Raw genomic sequence first — 27,333 nt, forward strand, 5'->3', positions numbered from 1 at the left:
CCCATCTTCAGAGAAAGGCTTTTATTTTCTTGAACAATTTTTAAAAAAAAAATAAAAAAAACCCCAAACAGGAACTATTGCTTTCTAATTTTTCAATTTTTCCCCCCCACATGATTCTATGACATGTAAGTGCAAAAGCTCTCTTTTGACTCAGCTTTGGTTGCAGATCAATTTTTAGGATCCTCTGATCACATCTGTGTGTGAGAGCACAGATAAAACCCACTGAACACACACTACAAACAAATCAGTTTCCTTCTGTGGCCAGAGGCCGGGTGCATATCAAATCCAGGAGTTCCTGTTGACAGGATACTCTTGGGCTGCAGCCACGGAGTAGCTCGCACTCTCACACACACAAGGGGCACACACAAACACAGCTCAAACACAGCTACCGATCACAGGTCAGACAGTATTTTGGTTCGTAGTATTAATAGAGGAGGGAGTAACCTGACGAGAAACTGCGGTTTTTGATCTCGAAATGAAAGAATTTCCAACTTTTTCCCCCTCCACAGGCAGCATGGATGTGAAATTGTAATCAGTGCCCACACGCACATCAAACTGAAGTGTCAGCTCACGCTTTTTTGTCAACCTTGTACACCCACCCCCCACTCACACACACACAGGAACAGGATACGGCACCTGAAGCCACAGATATCAGTGATATATAGGGCCACGCTCACTCTTGCTGTCCTGACATACGCCCCACAGAACAAGTGTTGGTGCACAGTGAGTAAGTGCAGTACAGTGGGACAGCAGAGCGGCGGCAACATGTCAGACAAAAGTTTCACATCATATTTGGAGTTGTGCATGTGAGAGCTCTGAGCTGGGGGTTTTCTGAGATGACTAATAGCTCTGTATGTGTTAACCACTGTGTGGGTGGGAGCAGTATCAGCCTGCTGTTGTTCACCCTTTCAGTGTAAAAGACATGTGGCTACTGGAGACTTGAGGAGGGGGTTTGTCTCTGTTTGTGCCCTAAGAAGGCACAAATCACCGTGGTTGCATAACTTTATTTAAAACAACATCCAGAACTGTATCATTGAACTCCTGTGTTGAGCATCATCAGGCTAAACCAAAACCTTTATCACTTTTCTTCTATTATTTCTCTCCATCATACATAACCTCCTTTGCATGCATTCCAATGTGCTAATTTTGATGTGATTTTCAAAATAAAAGTCAGCATTATTATGTGCAAATATTACAAAATGGGGACTTTTTCAAGAAATAAAATGGTTTTATTTATAGAGAATGATAGATACATCATTGGAGAGCCAGATTTTTTGTTTAAAACATGGTGTTTTATTGTCTTATTTCATAAAATGTTGCAGCTTTGCCTCAACCTTTAACAAAATTTAGCACAAAGGTTCAGTTTCTAAAGCATTAGTCTATTTTGTGGCCATAACTTTTTATTTAATCTTACCTTATAAATTCACTAATGTATCTTATTATAAGCTGAATTGAACCAGCAAGACCTCACACTAATAGTCAGCATGACAAATGAAGAAAACTACTACTACTTTTGACGAGTAATGCTGTGTTGTTTTGACTGGACAGCTTCAGTCTGCTTTTTCCTCCTTTGACTCACACCACCCACTCTTTGTTGAACAAGAATAGCTTGTTAAGAACTCATCTGTCAAGTCAAAGAAAAGATTTCGTAACCTTGTAAAATACGTTTGGAAGTGGAAAAGGTGACTGCTTTTATTTTTTAAGATTACCTCAACAGCTAATCAGTTGAAGGAAACCTGCTCCTACTCACTACTGTTTTATTTATATGTTCACATACATTTCACTCAACCTGAAGGAATAAAAAAAGATATCAATAAAACATGCATTCATGACTATTTGGATTTATTAAAAAAATTATCTGATCCTGTTCAAGAACAAACGTCGGTCTGTTTTCTTACAGAGTTTTAAGATTTCCATCAACGCATCATGACATTAACATCGATTCACAATCGTCAATTCATAAAACATCAGAGAAACTGCAAATATGTTTTCTTCTGTTTTTAGACAAAAACAGTCTCTGGGGTCACTTGAATGAATGTTTCATTTCATAAGGAGATATCCAGTGTCTAACGATGGTTACAACTTACTACTGCCAAGTAAACAAAATCCACTGTGAAATATTGCTTCAATAAATAGTAATGCTGATGCATATGAGATTCTAAGACAATTGATGGTAATTGAAAAAATGCATTTTAACCTTGTTGGCAAAACATGACATAACATGTTGGTGGTGTTTTGGAAATTCATGATTGGCCCCTGGAAAAGATAACCTCATGTCAGCACTGATGCAGTCATATTAAAAAGTGTTTCAACTCATGATGTCTGTATTTATACATTTAAGACATTACAGAGAATGACACATGTCGAGAGATGGATCAGTCTAATTGATTAAAGGAGAAGTTAATCATTTTTGGAAATACACTTATTCAAACAAGTTGGTGAGAAGAACGATACCACTGTCAATTGAATATGAAGCTATACACCCAGCAGCTAGAGTTAGATTATCTTAGCATATAGACGTTAGAAACACCTGGCATGGCTCCATCTAACACCAACATCAGCCAATCAGCCCCTCTAAAGCTCACCAATCAAGTGAAAAAAAGGCATGTTGATTTTATAGGGACACTAACTTCATATTTACTGTAAAAACATGAGGGTGGTTCTGACCTTATCATGTAATTCTTAGAAAGAAAGCGAATATGTATTCCCCACAATGACTCAACTCTTTAAATCAAGGTACTTCTGCAACTATGGTGATTCCCAGTGGCTTTATGGGCAACTTTGAGGTTTTTAATGTCATTAAACTTCCTGTTCTCCTCACTGTAGCAACATGTTCTTTATGAATAGGTTGTATATATACAAAACACATTTACTCATAAAGGCAATGACTCCATGACATGTGTGCCCCCATGATCATGTTTGGGATAATGGGAGAATTTGAGTATCAAGTCCCCCTTCTGAGTTATTCTTGATGTTTCTTTTTCTTTTTCTTGTCCTTTTTGGATTTCTTCTCTACCACCACCTCCCCCTCCTCTTTTACTCCATCGTCCACATCTTCTCTGTGTTTCTCTTTTTGAACAACCTCAGCTTCTACAGTTTGATCCTCTGTTGACTCATGTCCATTTAGTAGCTCAGTTTCCTTATTGTGTTTTTTATGCTTCTTCTTCTTCTTGGACGGAGGCAGCTCCTCAGAGGTGGAGCTACAGGTCTCATTTGTAGCTTCTTCGTTTTCGTCCATTTTCCTCTTCTTCTTCTTCTTCCGGCGCTCCTGCTGTTGATCCTCATCATTCTCTATTATGATGGGAGCGTTACTGTTCTCTTCTGTCACTTCCAGCACATCTGCAGACTCTTTGCCCTTCTTCTTCTTCTTCTTCTTCTTTTTCTCTGGAGGTCCCGGCTGTTGATCTTCATCATCCTCTATTACGATGGGAGCGTTACTGTTCTCTTCAGACACTTCCAGCTTATCTGCAGACTCTTTGCTCTTCTTCTTCTTCTTTTTCTTCTTTTTGGGCTCTTCTGAGTCCTCGGTGCTGGTGTGGATGGGACTGGGTTCCTCAGATGGACCCGCTGTCTCGTCGGCCTCAGCCTCCACTGAGGGTGATGCACTCTGGGCCCCTCCGCGAGCCCTCTTCAACTGAGCCATTCGCTGTGCAAAATACTCCTGCATACTGAGTGTGCTTGTCACAGTATTGGCGATGGACTCTGTATCCAGTTTAGTAGAAGTAAGAGTAGCTGTAGAAGTCTCCTCCGTCTCACCCTGAGAATCACTGCTGTTGCTCTCCTAAAACAAAAACAAAAAACACAAATAAGAGGACAGAGTTAGGATTTAAGGCAGCATGTAGAGAATCTACACAGAAATAGACAGAAGACAATGGTGGACCGAGGAGCTTAAGTGACCGTCAATCATCGTGCAGATTAACCAGGCAGATTTTGGTGAGTGAAAAGAGCCCAAAATAGGATGTTGATGTAACAATAGGTGTTAAAGGATCACCTTAAAATAAGCATCTGACATTCATCATCATCTTCTTACAACATCCAGCTGTGTGTCCTTGCACAGTCAGCTCCTTAACTGCCATCCATCTCCAACAGCCCCTCACTATTAAAGCTTCCCAGTGTGAAACAATAGCATGTGTGAAGGCACTGGTCTGACAAAACACATATATTATCTGATATATAAACCTCAAGTGTTGACAGTTTACAGAAATATTTCATTTATCATAATAAATTACATTTTTTAAATAATTGCATAATTGGCAATCGTAAAATGAGTGTGTGCAACAGCAGAGTCACCTAAAGTTGCGTTTTGGATGAGCCACTTTAAGTATTTATTCTAGGCTGAGTGAACTACTCTTAAAATAAATGGGGAATTCATTCAAAACAACAATGACAACAGGCTATACCCTTAATCATTCAGTGCCTTTCTGAAAACCATTTAATGAAAATGAAATGTTTTTTATAAAATACAATAATTGTGATGTAATTGGCATTTTACTTGAATTAGACATTGTAGATACAGACAGGAAACGTAGGGAGCAGAGGAGGGTACGACATGCAACAAAGACCCCCAGCTGGAACTGAACAAGGAACACTGGTCATATCGTATCGGTCTTAACCACTCGGCCAGGGGTTACCAAGCTGTTTCATGTCAGTGACTCCCACAATAGATGCCAATTAGACCATGGATGCCCAATTTTAGTGGATGCTGTCTCGAGGAATCCCCTTTGAATAATGTTTCATCTTAAGGTTTCAAGATAAAGTCTTTGTAGTAAATCAGTGAGCTCACCAGGATCTCTATAAATCACCATCATCAAACTACCAATTCTATTTCTTTCCTTTTCCTTTCAACTTCCACAAAAATGTGATAAGAGTTAAAATCCTAATCCTCCTCCTGCTGGGGAACCCCTACAACCCCTACAACCCACTCAACTTCACCAATATCTTTTCGTTCTGACTATTGTGGCAAGAAACCACAGTTTATCTGGTCACTGTTCTGCTTGGCTAATGCAAGCTTCTGGTATTTGGCATATTTTATCATATTTTTAAAGATAAGAGACTTTTCCCCCTGCAACATATACGTGATTGTGCAATGTCCTTGCCAATCAGCAAGGGCAACATCTGATACACATTTTGTCGGGAAATGATTTGCTAAAAGACACACTGAGAATAGTTGTTTAAAAAAGGAGGAAAGAGTGTCTCCATGTCTCCATGTCTCCAATCTGGGGACACGAGTCAGTCCGGTCACCGACGCAATCTCTGTCTCTCCAACCTTCAGGCTACGTTCTCAAACGGGGCCAACTTTACAACTATGAGGTACAACACAGTCTAGATTTAACTCTACAGCGCGAACAATTTGTCACCTCACCCCTGCGACCCATTTGTCTTCATTTTCCTAATGGCCTACTCAATGCATAATGATTTGTCCAGAAGAATACAGAGGCTCCTCCTGAGATTCGCACTAAACAATGCTGCCGCTCCGTGTATTACCTCAGAGATGGTGAAGTGGATGGCATTTTTCAAACCCTTACAGATTAGAGATGAATTGAAAACACCGTGTTGTGCCGACTCACCTCTCGGTGTGGCCTTTAAGCTTTTACATTCAGATTAGGCCACTTTGACCCTCAACACTGATTGAGATAGACAAGCTAACGGATGGACTAGAGAAACAATGTGGATGTAGATGTGAACAGGTCTTGTGGGACATGAATAGACTAAAATGCAGAGTGACGTTACTACTAATGTGCTGGGCTTCCTCTGGAGCTTCAAGTGCACAGTATATCTATATATACCAAAAGTGTTGTTTCTTTTAAACTAGCCACCAGGGACTTCAATGAAATCCTCCAAGCTATTAGTCTTAACCCAGTTAAAGGTTCTTCATAATCAATATATCTCCATACCATTGTTTTTGCAACCTAATATATTGATAAATATGGGGAGAAGTGATTGCTCTGCGAATAAAGCCTCGCATCAATTTTTCTTTTTGGCCTGTAAATTATGCATGTAAAACTAAGATTTACAGGGCTCCGGGATTACTTTTCCCCCACCACCGTCCTGGAGCCATCCCGAAAAACAATCATAACCGTCCTGGAGTGAAAGTAAAATGTCCAAAAATGATCATTTAAAGTACTTTTACCTCCTAACTGTAGTCCGTTCAAGAGATTTAGTAAATTAATTCACTGTTTGAGGCTTTGTGTTCCTCTGAACAAAAACTCTGTCTTGCTGTGTGTTTGGCTGTTAGCTATATTAGCTTTAACAGCTTCAGAGCCATGTAACTAGCCATACAAACCGCAGGAATGTGCTACCCACTAGTCACTAAGTCAGACAGAGCCGTTCCTTAAACTGCCGCTGCTTTAAGTCTTTAGTAATTAGTGATGACACAGTTCTGTGGAGAGGCATAACAATGCTCACAGCATGCAACGATAGGCTCTGTTGTAGTCAGCACTTGGCTCAGTTTGTCAATTGCCAAGTGATAGTTTTGAGTACCCATACGTACAACTTTCCATTGTCACCAGGACGATGGGACATCGTGAGTCTTGAGATCTGTGTGAGTATTACATGAGTAATTTGTTGACTGTATTACATCTAAAAAGGATGTATTCAGAAGCTGTCAGGAAGCACATGATTGAGGCTAAATCAAAAAAGCAGGGGGATTGGGCGTGTCAAAAGGACAACAAAGTTTTCTGCCACCTCAGACCTCGACTAGAAAGAACCCCCTAACTTCTAACAAGGGGGATCAGGCCCTTCAGGTGAGGTGCCATTAAGCAAAACTTTCCAACTTCCCAGAGAAAATCTATACTCCCTGTTACCGCACAATGGCATCCTCTCTGCTTGGGAGAGTGGAGATGGGGCTTAGAGCTGACAGCGCCAAACAACATGTAACTGGGATTTGGGAAGATGGCTGGGGGCCACTTTAGAGCTGCCTGTGAAATTACTCTCAAGAGAGGGAGAGAGTGTGAATGAACGAAGGGGGGAGAAGGAGAAGGAGAGTGACTGAGGGAGAAACATCTTCTTCATCAGGGGGGAAGTGGCTGGAACTCGGTATGTGGTTCATTCCTCACTGCCTGGGGATCTCCATTAGACCCTGATCCGACAGGAGGGAAAGTGCTGTGCTGGACACACGCACGTACAGTATTGGTAAACCTACAGATCCAGTCAGCATTACTGGCAGCCCTGGAGATTTTTGTTGAGGGCAACGTGTTACTAAGAAACAACTCGGCAGTTATGTTTGAGATCTTGTTTCCCTATTTTCAGGTGTGTGTTATTTTCTCTGGCCTGTTATTATCAGTCACCACTTCTGTTTGAGTGCCAGGATGTAGTATACAGCAGGCATGAGACTCAACCTGCAGACTGGATGTATTCAGATACAAGCGTCATAATAAAAAAGGGACAAAATATAACCATCCAAAAAGCAATTTAAAGAATATATTATACCAAAATGGAAGCACTGCATCAATATTGTGTCATGCCTAATTTCCAGGATGGGAACAATCACTACATTTTCTGTTAGTGACTTTGCTTTTCTTCATGACCACCAACATTTTGTCATTTTAAAATTTGGAAAGGGTTGTCATGTATTTATTACATAATGTCAGCAAAAAATAAAAGACTAGTTGCTAGTTTACATTCCTGAATTGGATAGTCACAACACTGACTCACAGTGAAAACCCTTGCAGCCAAGAGAATTACTCAAGCCTTTTTTTTAAAAAAACAACTGCAGTAAGCAGTCTTCTTCTTAAAGATCAAATTATATTAATTTTCAGAAACTGTCCAGGTCCATTTCACTCAAATCCAAGGACCCAACACAGCAGATTTTAAGACATGGATCACAGTTAATTACGGTTAAAACATTGAGAGTTTTTATAATGAGTATGAGCGGGCTTACAGAAGCTCAGCGACTACGATTAAAAAGAAAGAGAGGCTTGAATGTGTCAACAGTGATGGCAGAAAAATTGCAGGAGATGCACGCAGACAGTAGATCCTGGCCTATTCACTTACATTAACTGTTCATATTTTTGTGCAAGAAAAAAAAGTTATTAATTTTTTTTTTTTACTTAAACCCCTTTCAATGACTCATGCCTTTGTCTATTTTCAAAACCCTTCAAGGCCTTAAGTTCTTTTCCTCAAATACAACATTTGTATTGTAAAAGGTTTTTCAAAGTACTATGAGAACACCGGAAAAGACTTTAGTTGTAGTCAGTGGTAGCTAAATGCAGATCATTTTTCTGCAGAAGTTTTAAGTTTTACTCACTGAACTGGTTTGAGGTGAAGCCCTGGCAATTAAACCCTTCAATATACAGTGCATAATAAAACCTTGTCCTGCTAAAAGATAAAAATACCATAGTGGCTTAGATTGTTTTTGTTGAAACATAATGCATAACAAAATGCTGAAGAGCAAACTTTATTTCCTGTAATGTTTAGGGCATTTTAAAAAAGGATCTGCCTTTTAAACCTACAGCTCAAGAAAGGAAAAATCTCATTTCAAATTTCTAAAATCAGTTTACATAATTGCTGGAACAAGGGAAGGACGATTGAAAAGGACAGTCCCAGGCTAAAACACAGAGGGGTTGAGGAGTGGAGGGTTGGAGAACACACCTATATCCAGCCATGTCTACTCCTCCCCCTCCTCCTCCTCCAGGACCCAGAACCCCAGGAAAAGGATGCGCTCCGTGCACTGTGTGCAGTTCTGAGATAAGGCTCCTTCGGCAGAGGAGCGGTCTGGCTGGCTATCGGGCCCTTCCTGCTCCGCTCTCTCCCCTGGCGGGGGCTGGGGCTGGGCAGGGAACACAGGGAGGGTCCGCAGAGGGTCCCAGAGAAAAGGAGAGGGTGGGAAGACATTCAACAGGCCGCCTCCTTCAAGACACTCCAGTTCTATCTGTCCCTGCTAATGTAGCCGATGGAAAGCCAACGGTAAGACATGTGCCAGCGTGCCAAGATACTGAGGCCAACACATTCAGGAGGAGAGTCGATCAAGCCAGCAGAGGGACGGTGGGAAAGGTTCACTGGAGTACATGTCAAACTTTTTTGACTCAAAACGATCAGCAGAAACATTTATTGAACTTTACATCATTACATTACTTTACAACATCTGAAACCTTTAGCAAGCAAACCTACTTTGTGTCTACTTATTTCTTGAGAATAAAATTCCAAAATCTATCAATTTTTTGAAATTTTTTTATCCCAATCCAAAGCCTTTTAAAATGAGTCTTTGCTATTCTTTTAAATTTTCCCATTCACTTATCAGCTTCACAGTGTACATTAAGTACTAGAGTACACAACAGTAGCCTACCTAAAAAGTAAATCAGTCAAACAATCCAGTTTTTTGTGATAGCTGAAGGGCTGTACATTAAAACAAATATAGCGTTTTATATACAACCTGTAGAGGGTGATTGCCAATATGGCCACACTTTGGTTTGGACCAGATTCAAACTGGTCATGTGCCTGAAATATAGCAAAACATAACAGCGCAACGGCACTCAGTTGGCTGTCGGTGTGGATTCCTTTGACCGAAACTGCTGGTTCCTGTTAATTTGTTCATAATTCTCAATCCTTTACTATATGAAGTACCAGCAAACTGTTCCAATGTTTAAAAGAGTGTATGGACCATTTTTGACAACTGACTGGAGTCAGCGCACGATAGGTTATAATAACAAAGTAAGTAAATGGCCAAGGAGGTCCATTTAATGCCTGGATCAGTCCTTATTCAGCTTCTGCCGACTGGCATAGGACCTTCCTAATATTTGTACTTGCAATACTGAAGGTTGTGGGCACCATCTGACGATAAATCCTTTGCTCCTCGAAGTGAAGTGACAGGAAAGCTCAACATTTCTGACATTTAATTGACTAGCCATAGACCTGTAGACTGATTGATTGAATACAAAGATATACTTAATTATGAACACACTGGTTAGTTGTGGCCTTAATCCAAAGCATTAACAATAAAGTGATTCCTGATTGTCCATCATCTGGTTATCATCATCACAGAGGTCCTGTAAAATGTGCAGCAAAGCATTCAGCAGCCTTGTTTCCTCGATGCAACGAGGAAACCGTGTGTTTGCTGACAAAATGGGCGTAATCTGGGGTTAACTGAGAGGTTTTTATGGATAACCCAATTGACAAGTAATGAATTACTTTTTGTTTAACCATCTTGTTGAAAAGAACGTCAACTAACAATTCATTCATTAAATGGCTATTCAATGGTAGCTTTAAAGCAGACTGTAACAAGGTCGGCCCTCCCAATTAATACTAAACCTATAAGTCATTCAAGGTGTGGGGATGAGGTTTAAAAGTAATGGAGATCTAATGAACAATGGTGTCTGGTTATACTGCGTCTACTGTATTAGTCATAAAAAAATCTAAACCTCATACACTGGTGTAAAAGATTCAAAAACAAAGTTGCGAGGTTAAAAAAGTTAGTAAAACAGGTGATTATTACAGGTTATGTTCAACCAATCAGCTCATTCAAAAGTATAAAGTCACCTTCTTGCTCACATGTTAATTAGCATTTGACAAAGCTGCAGTTGCCCATTTATTTTCTTAAAAAACTGCCTGTTTGCATTACTTGCTGTTTTTTTTTCTTTCAATAATTTCAAGCCAATATTGGTTGGGTCTGTAATTGCATGAGTGTGCCCTCATTGTCCTGCCACAATAATAAATTTGGCGATACTCAGGGTCTATGGATCAGGCCCTGATTAGCCAGCTGTCTCTCCCTGATGAGCACACAAGTGCAGCAGCCCATCCTTCATGAGCCTGATGTGGGCGGACATAAAAACAGGTTGATGCCTTATTCCCTGGTAAATAAGCAAACCATTCCGCTGACCATCAATATTTTTATAAGTAATGTCGCTGCCTCGAAAGTGATACTGATATTTATCCTTGTCCTCCGCAAAGTAATATTTACACAAATTAACAAAGTCAGAAACCGTAAAATGATGTAGCATAAAAACATTAAATGCCACACATGGAAGCTTCCACAAAGCAATACTTTTGCTAAAGGCATACTTTCTGTGTGTAGTTAGGACCAAAAAAAAAAAAGGGTTTTGAAAAATTGCGCTTTGTGCCCGGTGCGAGAACGTTTATCATAAGTAACAAATGAAGACAACATTATGCATGCAGCGTGACTGCCCTGTGCTTGTTCAACACTGCAAACGCTTGCCGACAATGCCCCCCCCTCAAGAGCATAGAGGTCCCCCCACCCCGACCCCAGAGAGGGAAGATACAGTGATTATTTTCCCCAGCTGTGATTTATTAGATTAAAGAGTCAGTGATTAAACGGTAGTCGGTGGCTGTAAACAGCCGAGAGGGCTGGAAATCTTTGGGCGGTTAGCTTCACCAGGCGGTAATTACCCCGGCCCCATGTATTCTAGTTTAGGCCTGTAACTAAGAGACGGACGCTCTCTTTTTCTTTTTTGTCCTGCGCTAATCTGTAAGTGTCAGCGAGCTGGCATGGCCAGGAGGGAGCCGTCCACACAACTGCCAGGGAGGTAGGTGGTGTGTGTGTGCTGCGTGTGTGTGTCTTTGCAGCAGGGGTGTGTGCATGTGTGACTTGGCGGGTCTTGATATTTTCGGGGGGTAGAAGCAAAAGGGCCTGTCAACAAACATGCTCAAGAAAGGGAGAGCTTTTGCTTGAGGCAATTAGATGTTATCTGAGAATGAATTAGAGCTCCTCGGCTTCACAATGAGCCCGGCACTCATGGGCATGAGTGCACAGGCCCCATTCAAAGTGATCCAACCGCACTACGACAACGTACGTTTACACTGGCGTCCCCTTTCAACAGATTAGTGCTGCAAGTTGATAGACAGGTGAGCCAAAAAATTTATTCTGTGCTCCAGTGCCATATTTCTATTTATACTGTCAATTATACAATACAGTGGAACTCTGTAGCGAGTAAAGAATAATCCTGATACGTTCCTGTTGTGACAGGACAGACCGCTAACCCTGTGAAGAATAACAATACATCAAATTAAAATTAAACTGCTTCAGGGGTTTCCCTACAATTCTAGGGCATTTTAAGTGCAACACCCAAGTCCGTTTACACACCGTCTAAGTCAAAAGAATAAAAAAAAATCAATGTGGAGAGCATCCAAATTGACTAAACGACTTTTCCTGGATCTAATGGTTGTAGTTAATCCCCAGTGGACTTGGTCCAATGGTCCAAAATCATGTCATATTCCATTACTTTTTATTTTAAAAAAGTCAATGTCTTCAGGAAGGAACCTCGAAACCCCCCTGCCCCAAACTGTGCAACTAAATCTTCCACAAACCTCACAAAAAAAAACTGTGCTTGATACAAACAAATGCTTTAATATATACGGCACCAGTCATCTGAGCAAGTCTTCATTACCTAACGTCTCTAAAAATAGAGCTCTAAAATAACAGTAATGGAAGTTATTAAATGGTGAAGGAGTCGTCAGTCTGCGTACGTACCTGAAGTCAAACTGAAATAAAAAATGTCTTACTCTTAAATGATTACACTAAAGTGCGACACACTTTCCGAATAACAATTCAACACTACTTCCCTTTGCTGTTCACAGGCCTCAGCAGCAACCTGTGAAACCTGAACTAGAGTGCAGACAAATTCTGTACCGAAAAGACATTTTGCTTCTGCGCCGTCAGCAAAGTTTCACTGTTCGACTCCGCCCATTGGCTCCCTGGCGCCTCGCCGACGCATCTGCCAAACGCTCGAGCCCCCAGCCCAGGCCGCCCCTGTCCCATATTCCTTAAGATTGTGGTATCGGGGGAGGCCCCGCTGACGTGCGATCCTTCATGTGGACGACGCGTGGGCAGAAAAAACTTGCAACAGGTGCCACCCGATGAGGCTTGATCCTCAGCCCTTTGTGCCTGAGCAGGAGTGGGAGTGGGAGAGGCCGCAGGGGTCATGCTGACCCGAGAGCAGGGTGCGCCATACCAACCGTCTGACTGGAAGGTTCAGACGTCAAAACAAGCCTTGTGCCAAATTGCGCTCAACCATTTTTCTTCCCTGACACTTAAGTAGTGCAAAACTAATGAACAGCTCGGTAATGTAACAATATTGATGTTTCTAATAGTGAAACAGTCGTATCTGTAAGATCTACTGACAAACTTGATTCAATATAGAAACGGAATTTGTTTTTTTAACTATGTTGATTGAGAGGCTGAATCAGTAAACTTAAAATGTAATTTAGTGACTGCATTAAGCTAAAGTAAAATGATATGATAAGTTATGCTGAGGATTGTTAACAAAAATCTTTTTTTTTTTTTTTAGATTTATTACAATGAGTAATAGTAAGTGGCCTAATGACGAAGTGGCATTTTCCACTTAAGAAATGTGTCATTTAAAATAAAAATATGAAGCTTTTAAAGTAAGAAAACCATCGCCCCCCCAAAAATATATCAGAATTTTGTCTTTTTCAAAAACACACACCCCAAAAAAGAAATACAGAGGGAGATGTAGGTGGAAAATAAAACCATGGCTTGTTTCCACCTTTCATCTGAGCTGGCGGCTTTAAAAAATGACTAACTTTTGTTGATGTATGAATCGGCGGGGAGTCTATTTATCAGCAGGCCCTCTGCGGTCGCCCGCTTGGGTCCCTCAAGTCACAAGCCGCGTCGCTCCCCTTTGACTGATTAATTAGCCAATCAGAGGACATTTTTCACTGGGCGGCAGAATGGTTTATTTCAGCTAATGCCGGGCTTTCGAGCTGAGGCCCGTTGGAGCCTCGTCGGCTCTTTCGGCCTGCCTGAGTGGCCGGGCAGAGGGGCAAGGGAGATAAATCAAGCCGGGCTGGCCCTCCATGTGGCTCCCCTAACTAAACCCCCTGAGGAGGGCACGGTGGTGGAGAAGGAGGGGGAAGGAGAGGGGGACGCAGGACGGCCAGGGGCACTGCTCGCCCGCCGATAAGCACGGGGAGCACAGGGCTGCCAAAGTGGCTTCATTTAGAAGTGGCCGGGGCTTTTTGATATCTCGGCAGAGAGAGCCTGTCGTTTGTCATGCCGTGAGTAATTGTGTGGAGGGGCACAAGAGGAGGCAGGAGATGGAGGGGACTCGCAAGCGTGGGATGGGTGATGGATAACAGAGAGCCATGTAGATGGACAGGTGCTCCACCATAGCTTGATAACCCTCACTGGTCAGGGAGTGTAAATAATGGTTTTAGGCATACATTTTCAGGTGGCTATAAGGTAAGGTGGAAAGAGGTTGGGGATGAAACAGTGGTCATCCATTTATCTTGTAGATATTGGTTTGTATTTAACAGGTAAATACAGGTTTAATTGCACAAGCGTAAAGGTACACACAGAGGTGCACCTGTACACTCAATACAATTTGAAATACAACAGCTCAGCCATCAATTCTACCTTTCAAAAATATTAAAATGTTCAGTTTTTGTTGAAAATGTGTGAAATAAACGATATCCTTAAAAGGCCATAGTTAGTGGTGGTGCTGTACATGACTGGATTATGTTAAGATGAGTTTGCAATCTTTGGTCCTGTCAATTTATGTACACGTACATACCACAAACCACCATTATTGTGGATGAAAATCTATCTGCGTAACTTAGGCAGAAATGTTCATTGACGAGGTAATGTATTGTTTTACAATGACCAAATAAACTGTTACCTTGAATAAAATGTAATATCACTCCGGGTTTGATCATTGTTAATGACTTTTGGGTTTATGTGATACAACATAGGTCATTTCAATACAGAAATGTTATATAATGATCTTTAAGTGTGTTCTAAATAAATAGATGATTGGTGTAATGTCAGTGCTTAAAGTCAGCGCTCTGTCATACATTGCGAGGACGGAATGAATTGATGTGCTTTTAATATCAACACTCACTTAGACTTATTTAATTATAATCTAAAGATCGAAAATAAAGCATTTTTCCTGCCAAACGAGTCTTTCATTTAAAATTTAAAGCTGACTGCGGAGACAAACCTGCACTTTTAATGTTTCTTTTAATGACAGCTACTGCATTCTGGTCGATTGCAATTGTCGGTTTTGGTTTCCGAAATTATTAAAAGCGTTCCTCCTTCATTCTAGATTTAATTTAAAAGACATTTTCATGCAAAATACATCATACATTAAAATGGAAAATGTTTGAACTTAAAAGGTTAATTGAGACAAAGGGAAGTTTACCCTACAATACGGCCCTTGGGGCTCGGACATGAGGTTAACGCCTAAAGGAAAGTAGTTCAGATGAAACACTAGAATGGTTGAGACTTAGTGGCTACCTATATACAAACAATTACTATGAAGGAGTTAATAATCTGTCCCATGTGCTCGTATGGTCTTTTCATCACATTAAGTACTGCCTTTGATGAACAGAGGCATGTGGGACAGCTGAGTGTGTGTATGTGTGTGTCTGTTTCAGGGAGCGTTGTGAGCAGCGATAAGAGGCCAGCAGGAAGCACATCACTGCAGGAGGAAGGAAAACCCCAGCAGTGGGGGACTGGTGGAAGGGAGACTGAAGAGACAGCAGTGGGTGGTGGGTGAAGTGCTGGAAGATTCATGAGGCGGGAAGGAGGGTAGTTTTGGAGAAGCCGATCCAGATTTGGTCGAGTCTCCTGGCCTTGTCGGGATGCAGATATGTGATAATGCGACCGGTGGCAGCATGTGCAAACCCCTGCAAATCAACTCCACCACTAAGAAAAACCTCCTAATGTTGATCTAGTCACTGCTTAAGAACACAATTCTTTGGGGTATTGAGATAATTCATGTATGTATAAACAGGCGTGTATTTACAGGACTGTAAGCACAGATCAGGGTGCAGCGAGGGTCACTGGCAGTGTCACGAACACACTCACAGGAGATCCTTCACAATGCCTAGAGCTTGATTGGTCCATCACCCTCTTTACCTCTTCCCAGCTACCTCAGATGTTGCTGGGCTTTAACACAAGGCCTCATGGGAAGCCATTGTAATTGTGTTCAGTGTTTTCGATATGGTCAATGGTGTCCCTCCTGGCTGAAAAATAACAACCCATAACCAAACGATTAGGGAGAAAATGATGGTGTGTATTGCTTGCATTTCCAATGTTAATCAGCTAGGGAGCAGAAGCCATTGTGATGTTATGGCTCGGTATCTGCAGGGGAATAGAGGAGGTTTTTTCTCGTGCAATTTATGGATTTTTAAGATGCCAATTTCTTCAAGCTAAATGCTTGAGATAAACAGAGGAAGCCAACAAGAGGCTTTTCTGTGTGTCTGAGTCCAAAAGCGACATTTGTCATTGTCCTTCAGGTTCTGTATGGGGTCGGCAGAACTTAAAGAAATGAAGACTGAAGAGAAATGAAGTGAATTTATTTTATTTCATAAAGTACACGGAAGTTCAGTGTCTGCATCACTTCTCATGTCTTTGATGATAATCCTACAGTTAGGTTTTTCTGATTTTGCATGAACATTCAAGTCGAAAGTCTGTTTTTGAGTGTCTACAAAATATTCTTACAAAATCTCACTGGTGGGATTATTGTGATTTTGTCTAAGACTTTTCAACATTTTCAACTGTAAATTTATTAACATGTTCAAATGCACAAGTTTCATTAGCAGATATTTGAAATTATTTTTTATGTTTAATGTTAAAGAACTGAAGGACTGTTTATTTAATTCCGAGGCAGGCCATTTCTAACTTCAAAGCTTATGACAAATGGAAGAGACATAACACAGTTTAATTTAAAAATAGTCATGGTTATGTTTTTGGTAAGTAGGCCAAAGGAACTCACTGAGCCTGAAATGCAAGTTGCACCTGTCTCAGCCTGTAAGCTACGTTTCAAAAGCATGAGAGCCAGCATAACGCCAAATGGCAAAGTGACGTTTGAAGTGACCGGCCACCAATGCCAAGAGCTAAAAGAGAACTTTATTTTGCAACCGTCATCATTTCAGATTTCTGCACACCTCACCCCAATTTGGATTTGCCTTTAATAATGCCCGCTGGCATTATAACTACCTGATGTGAGTGCTCCAAGACAGACGCAGAGAAGAGAGGGAAGTGCAAAGAGAGGAGTAGGGGGTAAGAGTGCAAATCCTTTAACTGGATTTAGGTGCTCTTGCCGCCATCAGTGGCCCGTTGGCGGTGTTAAAGCTGCACACTGTGACACAACTAATCTAGGGCCACAGGCTGCTCAGGAGCTAGGAGCAGAAGGATCACATGATACTGCAGCGACTGATGGAGGTATCAGCACCAGTGGTCATCCTTAATTACCAAGACAGAGGCAGATAAGCTGGAGCCACCTGGACAGAGGTATGCTGCCACCTCCTCCCCCAGTGCACAGTTGACATTGACTGGGTTAAGAAAGATCAGAGGCCTGACCTCTTTAGGAAACTACTGTTTCACTGCAAAAAGAGTAACCTACACCTCGACTACACATATTTTGTAACGGGAAAGACTGACTGACTGGATCATATGAATACAATACTTTGTAGGTATTAGTCGTGATTACATTTCCTGGTTTGGAGAGACAGACAGGTGTGTCTGATCATAAAATCTGACTGTGAAAGATCCCAAATAATTCTGCACCTTGTCGATTACTTAAACACACTTTCAAACTATGAATAAGTTTAATTTTTTTCTGACATGCAGGTCAGGCTTCAATTATATGAATAACGTTTGTTTTTGGATGGGTGTTTTATATCTATGTTGTTAAAATCGAGTAAAATCTTAATTCACTAAGTGTTAAAGTCAGTACAAGTTCTTGCATATTTTAGAAAATGTTGGATTTGCCTTTGTTTGCAGGTTAATCAAACAATAAAAAGGATATGTTTGATTGAATTTGAATTGAATTTGCTCTCCAAGTTAAACTTTGAAGCAAACTGGGTAATGTAAATTGTGACGTCTCTTACCTGCTCTTGCTCTTTGGCAGATCTTGCTCTCTTCCCAAAGATACAGTTAAGGTCGGTTTCAGTACGAGATGACAGATCCTTCCCTAAAAGGGGGGAAAAAATCACTTCTTTTAAAAATCACACACCAAATTCAAATTCACTTTAGAAATGAGGCTAATTTAAACAATTGTGGAATTTTATTTTTGCAAATGTGCCAAAAGTTGACTGTAACACTTCATAGTGCCATTTTCCTGCAACACACACCCTCCCACCGACAAAACACATCACATAACATATTAATACATTTCAATTTCTTTTAATACAAACAACTTAAGGGCAACTGTTTTATCAAGACAACCCTGAAAGCAGTTGAAAACATTAGTTTGTGTGTCTGTATGTGTGTGTCGGGTGGGGTCGAAGGTAGGAGGAGGTGGTCTCTTCACTAAAGAAAAGAGAGGTTTGCGTGGCTTGCTTCTTGCTTCAGGGATAAAACAGCAAAGAAAAATAAACCAACGGCGAGGTCCGCCACGCCACGCCTCCGGATTCCCATTTTCAAGCCAGGCCTCAAAGACTCCTGAAGCATACAGTCGTCTGTCTCAGGCCCGGGTCCTGTTCGTACAGCTGCATCCTCTTCCTTCAGTGGGGCTCTGATAACACTTGGTTATTTATTGCTTTTAAACCTCTATCTCCCCCTTCTCTTGGCTTTGAAAGTCGCTGCACATGCACGTCTAAGAAGTAAAACCAAGAAAGTACGCTGAAAACTAAAATAAATGAGCAGGACGGGAGGGGGGACTGTGGTGTTTGTCATCTAGTGAACACAGGTCAAAAGTAAAACTATGCCCAATCTGACCTTTTTGCTGTTTGGATGAGGAAGTACCTGTCAAAATTCTCTGGCTTTCAGGTGAAAGTGCAAATAACAGTGTTCTGATAAAAAAGGAGCTTAACACTTCTTTTCCCATAAACTCTCAAAAGGTGGCTGAATACCATTACGCAGGATGAGGGCATGGGCGCTGCTAATGTGCAGTGGAAACTGTTAGTGAATACATGCTGGTTTCCAAGGACACGGCTGAAACGGCAGCAACTGTCAGCACTGATAACTGGTCGAACCAGACCAAGGAATCACTGAGGTTGTACAGAGAAATACACAAATGTGATCAACTGACAAATTACTACAAAAAAAAACCTGCTACATTAAATTAATGGTGAAGAGCTGCAATGATTAATCAATTAGCTGTCAACTAATCAATTTGGAAAAAAGATTTCTGATTCGACCTTCTTAAATCTGAATATTTTCTGGTTTCTTTACTCCTCTTTGACAGAAAAACTCTTTTGGTTGTGGCCAAACATTTTATAGACCAAACAACTAAATCGATTCATAGAAAATAATTGACGGATTGATCGACAATGAAAGTAATGGTCAGTTGCAGCCCTACTTAGCACCAGGTCATATCAATGTCACCAAATTAAACACAGGACTGGAGGTAGACTATATATTTTTAGAGGAATGAAAGAACACAACTTAGTAGCTTGATAATATACTATAATTTATAAAAAGGTAATGATTTTTTGCAGTAAATGCAAAAATGTGTTTTGTTAAAAGCCCAAAGACTGCAATAAAGGCAACCCCACAGAGCAGCGGATGGAGAGCTGTAGTTAAATTCTGCATCAACCACCCTTGCTGCCCTGACAGGTGATAGATGGAGGCAGCAATTAAAACTGGGTTACTGGTTTATGCTGTGGGCCCCCGGACCTAAGCAGCGGAGATTTTGGTGCCTTTCCCCGCAAACAAAGGCCATCAATCCTCAGTGCTGGCAGTGAGGGAAGCAGCCAAAACAGGATATCAATAAAGAGCAGGAGAGAGTAAGGAGGCGACCTGCACTGAGACAGAGAGCAAGATGTTTCCAAGGTCCTAAGATTCTACTGAGGGCACAAGATTTTGGAAGCAATGTGCGATACGTCATCAACACACTGGCGCCAGATTTCATTACTTATATTAAAGCATGCAGGGGCTGGAGACAGATGCACCTGCCAGTTTGACTGGAGTCACTGCTTCATAACTTCTTGTTGAGTCATTTACACAGATTGAAAATATTTCAGTGAAGCATAGTTGTATCCTCCCTTTGAACAATTTAACTCGAGCAATATTCTGCTCTCTGGCAGTTTGGCGTCTTTCCAGTCTATTGCCATTTCATGCCAATGATGGCACACATGGACATGAACAAGTTGCAGTCAGTGCGAGTGTAAAAGAGGTATTAAGCTACATGCCTTCAAATTTGGTGACACGGACACCATAATCCAGTAAATAAATACATAATTCCTGCTTTTTGCCCTTTAAGATGTGTTTTTCTTATTCAGTTTGAAAGACATTGTGATCTATCACAGATGATTGTCGTGAAAAATATGTCTGGACCCCTGCTATTTTGATCGTATCATGAGTTACTCTGTGAGTCCAACCCTAAATGTTTTTTACAGATATAATCTCAAGGTCAACGAACCAATCAATAATAAACGACTAGCCAAACTAGTCTTAAAGACAGAGTCAACAATATAATTTTAAAGTCTCTCACTGTATTTTTTTTTATCTTACTGGATGTGCAATCAGGTATTTAATGAAATGTATTTAAACTGTTGACCTCTGTTTGTTCGCAGATGATCCGTTTACATCCAGAACTATGAGAGTAGTACATGACTTTTTCAACCTCTCATGTAACGAGCTTAGCAACACTAAATCTATTACCAAGCCTTAACTTGGCAACAGCTTCACAGGGAGGGCAGCCGACACTGGAGCGGTCGGTGGAAGCATGCAAACAGGCGTGGCTGGTTATGTGTTTGCCAGGTAACTCTTTGGTTGCCCATGCCAATCCAGACCACAAGCTGCTGCTGGTCACACTAAAGCTATGTCAACAATGGGAAGAAGATTCAAACGATAAAAGATAAATAAATAATTAAGAATTTCCTGTAGGTGTTGCTGAGGACCATCAGTATTTCCAAAACTATCTCAAAACTGTTTCTAAGTCAAAGTGCACTGACAGTTTATGCGTGTCAGACCACTCGAGGCAGGCGGAGTACTCAACTCTCAGGTTTCCGCTTAAGTTATGAGTCGCTAATAGACAAACGAGTATTGCCAGTGTCCCTTCTGTTGCATGACAACAGTTTGCAGCCTCTTTAAGAAGAAACGTGGTGTCACGTTGCCAAAAACGGTTTGGTTGACGGGTCTGACGCCTACAGAGACAAAAAATGTCTGAAGATTGAATTCCAGTGGAAACATTCCCACCTACATATCCTCTTAACTGCTTCTCTCTCTGCTTTTCTGACAATCTGAGAAAATAAAGATACAGAAAGAGACTGGACGTCTTATCTGTCATTCGCTACCTGCGGTTTAGTTTCGCCTGACATTTATAAACAGCTGGTGGTGGTAATGGAAGGGATCTCCTCAAATGGATTAGAACTTAAAGTCCTGCAGGATCAGACTTTATCAGATGACGGCTTGTCGGGGTACAGCGCATCCAAATGCAAGGACAATAAAAGAGGCCCAAGTTCACCGTCAACACAAATGTCCAATGACGAACGACAGACAAATGTGGCCGCTTGAATTACTCGTGAGCAGGGTATTGTTTGTGGTGCTTTTCATGAGGTCATTGAGGTTGTTTTGGGGAAGAGGGAAACATACCAGTAAGGATGGAGAGGCCTAAATTGAAGTGTACCAATTCAATGAGCTCACAGTTTAGTGTAGGGGTGGCAGATCTGGCCAAAAAATATGTTTATATATAAAACAATTATTAACATTCAAATCCTAATCCTAATTAATTTTCACATGTGCTGTAGTCTCCAGCCAAACTGGAAATAGCCGATGAATTTCTCCATTTGCACCATTAAAAAGACAAAACTGCAGGAAAGATAGTCCCTCCTCTGACTTGCCGCTAGCTGTAACTCACAATGCATTATTCACAAGCCGTATACTCCAGCAACAGCCCCACGCTTTGGCTCAGCAGCAGTTAACACAACTCCGAAATGTCGAAGGCTAAGCAGACATCCCTGGGCTAGTTTTATAAAAAAAAACAAAAAAAAACAAACAAGTGTTGAACAAGTACTACAGCTGAGGCCAGCAAGACCCAACAACCAAGCATCAGGCTCCAGATTCTCGAGAAATTAGAGATGCGACAACGGCCAAAATACACAATAAAGATGTTTCAAACAAGAAAAGCGGAAGAAGTTGAAGTAGGCAGCCAATCACACAGCGCACTGGGCATGCAGTACTCTCTTGAGCTGTATTTTTCTACAAGTTTTTAGATGTGCATTAAGGTTCAAATAATACTCAACTTTTCACTGATCTCAAATCTAACACTTGACCCAGTCATCTTGTGCACACAGCCCCGCTCCACAGGTGCACCGTGCACACCAGTGGGCCATAAAAAGGGGGAAGGAATCGACAAGATGTTCTGCACTATTTGTGAGAGAGCATGTAGGACACATCAAAGCAGATCGTAGCGTTTGTGTTGTTTTTTTCTTTTAATGCTGTTCAAGAGTTGGCTATATTTGGCTGATTGAAACAAACGACCAGTACTTGTTCTGTATGGCCGAAATTCAGTAATAACAGACATATACTCTGACGCTTGCATTCTCCTCAAGGTAAGGTCATATGCTGTCATTTAGAGGAATTTAAAAAAACAAAACAACTATGAACCCAGTTGGAAGTAGAATGGCACTAGTGGAGCCCATACCTTCACCAAGGAAGTCCCCCTTTTGTAGTCAGTCATTGATACCAGCTACCTAATTACAACCGATTTTTCCCCTGAGATATTAACGTTATACGCCTCCAATGTGAAAAAAAGTGAGAAAAAAATCCCTGGATCCGGTGCAAAGTTAAAATTAAGTTGCAGGACTTCAGTGAAGTGAGTATAAAGAGTGAGGGCAGGAAGGAATACGTATGTGCAATCTTGTCTGGTGCATCTCATCCATCAGGGACGAGGTCTTTTTCTGGCTCCTGCCAAATTAAGATCACGAAAACAGGGTGAAAGGGTCTGGGGGAGAGACTAAGGCCACGTTTATCTGGCAGGGTCATCTGATGGGCCACACAGCCCCTGGGAGGTGTTGTTGCTTGGGGTGGGGGTGGGGGGGTGCAGTAAATGGACATGCCAGATGCCCCAAACAGGAAACAGGAAGTTGCTATTGAATGACGTAAAATAGAAAAGGCTCTTCCAGGTGAGGCAAGAGTTGAGATATTTTGTTTTCCCATGTATGCTGACCTGATGAGGTACAATTGAACTCTATACCAAAAACGATTATAGGACAAGCACTTTACCATATGTTAATATTTGATTAGCGTGCACTACTTTCTTACAAAGAGACTTCCTGCAAACTGTGACAATCTTATTAAGAAACTGAGCCTGTAATCACTGAACTATGCTCCAAGTAAAGCAACTCAGCAGTAAAATATGGGCTAGTGGTTATTCATTTTGGTCTCCAGTGGTCCTGAACACTAAAATTCCTCCTCGTGCCTATCAGTGTACCGGCCTTGACCAGCAAATCTTGACTTCCTGACGTGTAAAGGAGTAATGAAAGTAGAAGGAAGAGTTATTAATAACCTCCCCTAGCACTGACCGGGCCAACTGACCCGGCACAGGCCCACAGATCTGTGATCAGCATCTGTGGTCTGAGCCAAATGATCAAGGCTCAACCCAGACTAAAGGAGGCCGTCTGTCTGTCTGCACACTTGAGTTGCTGCTGGAAAAAAAACTGAGCTGAGCTTAAATCAGTATATGGTTGTCCTGAAACAGAAAAATGCAGATCCATTTTCAGTGGAGAAAATGCTTACAACGTGATGAACAGTTGATGCAGTCTGGCTGATACTACAGAGACAGTTTTACAGGTAGTCAATGTAATGACTGATGAGAATGAGAAAGGAAACAACTGTGCACACAGAGAACATCTTCCTGTTTATCCCTCTGCGGTCTGTCTGTAAAACCCACCTTTAGTGAACTTCATGTAATGGACCCTCTTTCTGGAACTCTTGGATTTCTCTTCCAAGCTGAATCCTTTCTTCTCCTCTGGTGGAGGTTCTAAGGAAATGTAAGAAATAAACATAAATGTCACATGTAGATACAATTTTAATAAGTTATGCAGCATTACACCTCTTTGACAACCTGGAAATAACAGTATTCTATGCTTGCTTTGTGTCCAAGAACAGTGATAATGAAGATGTTCATTGTATGACAGTGACAGTATCCAAAGGTTTTTCTCTCCTAAATGTTGCAGTGCAGCGCCCTCCAGTGTCCAAGTAATACAACAACAATCATAACAAACCACACTAATTTTTGAAGTCATGTGTCTTTTGATACAGAATCACAGTTTCCTCGCAAAAGTAAGTGAATAGGATGTGCCAAGTCTAGATAGATTGATTGATAGATTGTCTAATAAAATTACACAACTGCAACAATTAAAGTTTACAGAATTGCTTTCTACCAAAAGCAATAAATGTATACTGTCACTTGGTTTTCTTTACTAAAAAAAAAAAAATGTAATTGACTATTTCTTTATTACAACACATCAAATTAAAGACAAATAAATACTGAATAGTAACAGTTACTTTTCTTTTTACACAACCAAGGATGATTAAGTGCTTGAAAACACTGTCAGCTGTGGTGGGAAGGACTGTTTTTGGTTTTCTACTGAAATAATTAAGACAAAGGAATAATTGATTTGTTAAGAAAAACACACAGTTTTGAGCAGTACACTATACAGTATTATGCAGTACAGTATTATGCTGTTTTTACATACCAGTGTTTTTGTTGTTGTTTTGGCCATGGTGGTTGTTCAGTTGAGCAAGAAGCTCATTGAAATCATCTTGGTGTGCGATCCAGTTGTCCTGTGAACACAGCAGATCTTGAAGAGGCTCTATGTAACAATTTGTAGCATTTTACATTTATGAAACATAAATAGCCATATGTGAGTGGACTGTAACATGACGAAAAATTAGACCTTCCCTGTCTCTCTCGGTTGCCTGTAGACGATTTGTTTAATGTGTTTAATGCTGCTGGACTGGACTTTGTGCATGTTCTTGGGTGCTGCATCTAAGTGCCTCTCTCCTCTCCGCTAACAGAGAGCAACAGTAGCTAACACAAGCAGAACTGCAAATATCTGCAGGGGAATTAAGTGACCTGTAATTATTTTTGATAGTGATTAATTTGAAACATGACATACGTTTTGGGGAAAATGACTGCAATATTAGCATAATATTACTATGGTGCTCTGAAATCAGGTATTAATGTACATGTCTTAGTATTTCTGCAGCAAAACTGTCATTACAATCTGTACTGAAATAAATGTACTTCAAGAGGCTGCAATATTGCTCATGAGAAATGATATGTTGATTAAAAACACCCCCTCCCATAACATAAGCATGCACTGTGCCCATGCATTTAAACCTACAAATAAACTTGAGAATAATGTGCTGATTATATATTCTCTTCAACTTCACACTCAAAAGCAGACGTATTTGGTTTTAGGGTGTAATAAAATAAGAAAAGAAATACTGATCAATGAGCAGGGCAAGAAATGATTTCAGTCAAGTGTTACATGTGTGTACCTCATGGCTGGCAGTGGTTCCCAGACCAAAGTTGTCGTTCTTAACCTTCACTTTGATGTGATCAGTGGAGCCTTGCTCAGTTCTGCCCAGGCCCTTTACATGAAAACAGAAAAGAGATCACGTGAGACTGATATTCAACAACCCACCCATACAGTACACTGCCAATGTCTACAGAAACCTGAAACAGTAGAGATCCGTCTCAACACTCACCTTGCCCTTGGACCAGCCCATTCGCTCCAGCATCTTCTGGCCAAATTTGGAGTCATCTTTACTCCAGGCGCTGTTCCTGGGGTCGACAGACCACTTCTGTTTCCTCCGGGCTGGACACAGAGCATCAACATCATTACATAACAGCCATCGGACAAAAGACATTACGTAAACTATTAGGTCAAGCCACGCCAGTCAAGATAAGATAGATACTGCGTTTACATGCGCTGTAATAATTCCCTCTAAAATGATGTCTTGTACGTGCAAACACATTGACTGACAGCTGTCAACATTACGGGAAAAGGAGCAATACACTACAACCATTCGTTAAGACAACCATGTCACAGTTTCCGCAGATTCAATGCATGTAAATAAAGCAATATCCAACCATTAATGACAATAAAGTTAGCTGTAATGAGCTAATAACAAGTGACTGCAGTGGAGGTACAAAGTTAGAAGAGACAACACGTGTTTACACAGACTGCTGTTGCTAATGCTAATGCTAGCTACCCGAATACTTGAAAAAAACACAAACTACTGAATATTTTCGGAGGAAAGCCTCTTGAGAGGTGGTAGGGGTGTTTTTCGCGAACACAACACATAGAAACACACATTGTTACATTGAAAGAAAAATAGAAATATTCATAAAAAACTTTAGAAGGCTTGTACATACGCTCGGCAAGCATGGACATCCTGGGGTCCTTAAACAGCTTGACGACAGTCGAGTAGGGTTCCTAAAAAAATGCCTGAAGACAATGCGTTGCCACGTTGGTTATTTGCGTGAACATATCACTATAAGAAATTCATTGTGTGTAGAATTTACACACGGATAAAAAACTACTTTTAACCATGAATATTATCGTTATTTTTATTCTTATCACTGCAAGGGACTCTCTTCGCCAACAGAGGGCGCCACAGCCACACATTCACAGCATAAAAACATGCAACGTGTGCTGCTGTGTTAGCCAGCTCCAGTGAACCTAAAACTACTTAGCAACTGCCCGACTGTAATTGGGTTTCTGTGTCTAATACTGATATACAACTAAAGAAAAAAGGGCTGGTACCAAAAATGTCAGCAATATTAATTATTGTATTAATACATAGACTCTTAAACCATGTATTAGAGTCGTGACTAAGATGTACTGAGGAAGGATTTTCCATAGGTGAACAATAACATGACCTATGAATAATTGTATATCATATATTTAAAAAAAATACATATTTTTTGTATTCAACTAAAATTCAACCATGACAATTAATAAGACAAGATAATAACTAAAAATATACATACCACAAATTTATATTATCCATATAACAAGAATCCATATTTAAAAGATGGAGACTGATTCATGTAATTTCTGCCATTTATTTTGCATACCGTGACATCCGTATGCCAAAACCAATAGCCTATAGGCTGTGTGTCTGGAATCTGCTTGTATCTGCTGATATCAGCCCACTAATATATTAGTCAAGCTCCACCCAAAACCAAACTATGTTGTGCCCAACTCAAACAGAGCATTGCACAACATGTTCTGGCTACATAACCTGCGGCCAGTACCACAGTGTCATAGTTTTCTTACAGATGGATGCGACGCACTGAGTCTCAGCTGCACCAGATCACATTTTAAGAGTTCTTGGTGCAAAGCTGCTTCCTGTAATGGCAGAAAAAGCACAACCGCAAGTGATCACAAAAAAACACTTTCACTCTGAAAGAGGAGCTTACAAGCGGCACTTGAAGGCAGCAGCTGTAGCTGAGA

The 27,333-nt window shown here is 40.9% G+C and overlaps 1 protein-coding gene across 1 annotated transcript; it reads right to left on the reverse strand.

Moving 5' to 3' along the window:
- Positions 1–1,825: 1,825 nt before the first annotated feature.
- Positions 1,826–26,323, reverse strand: pinx1 (PIN2 (TERF1) interacting telomerase inhibitor 1). Its single transcript, XM_073493165.1, has 7 exons — positions 26,250–26,323; positions 25,580–25,689; positions 25,370–25,462; positions 24,562–24,649; positions 23,754–23,843; positions 17,806–17,888; positions 1,826–3,781 (listed from the first exon to the last, which is right to left on the reverse strand). Exons 1-7 carry the CDS (start codon positions 26,266–26,268, stop codon positions 2,963–2,965), a joined length of 1,302 nt encoding a protein of 433 aa, XP_073349266.1. The 5' UTR covers positions 26,269–26,323; the 3' UTR covers positions 1,826–2,962.
- Positions 26,324–27,333: the final 1,010 nt, after the last annotated feature.

This window comes from Pagrus major, chromosome 22 (assembly GCF_040436345.1).
Source record: "Pagrus major chromosome 22, Pma_NU_1.0".
Lineage (NCBI taxonomy): Eukaryota > Metazoa > Chordata > Actinopteri > Spariformes > Sparidae > Pagrus > Pagrus major.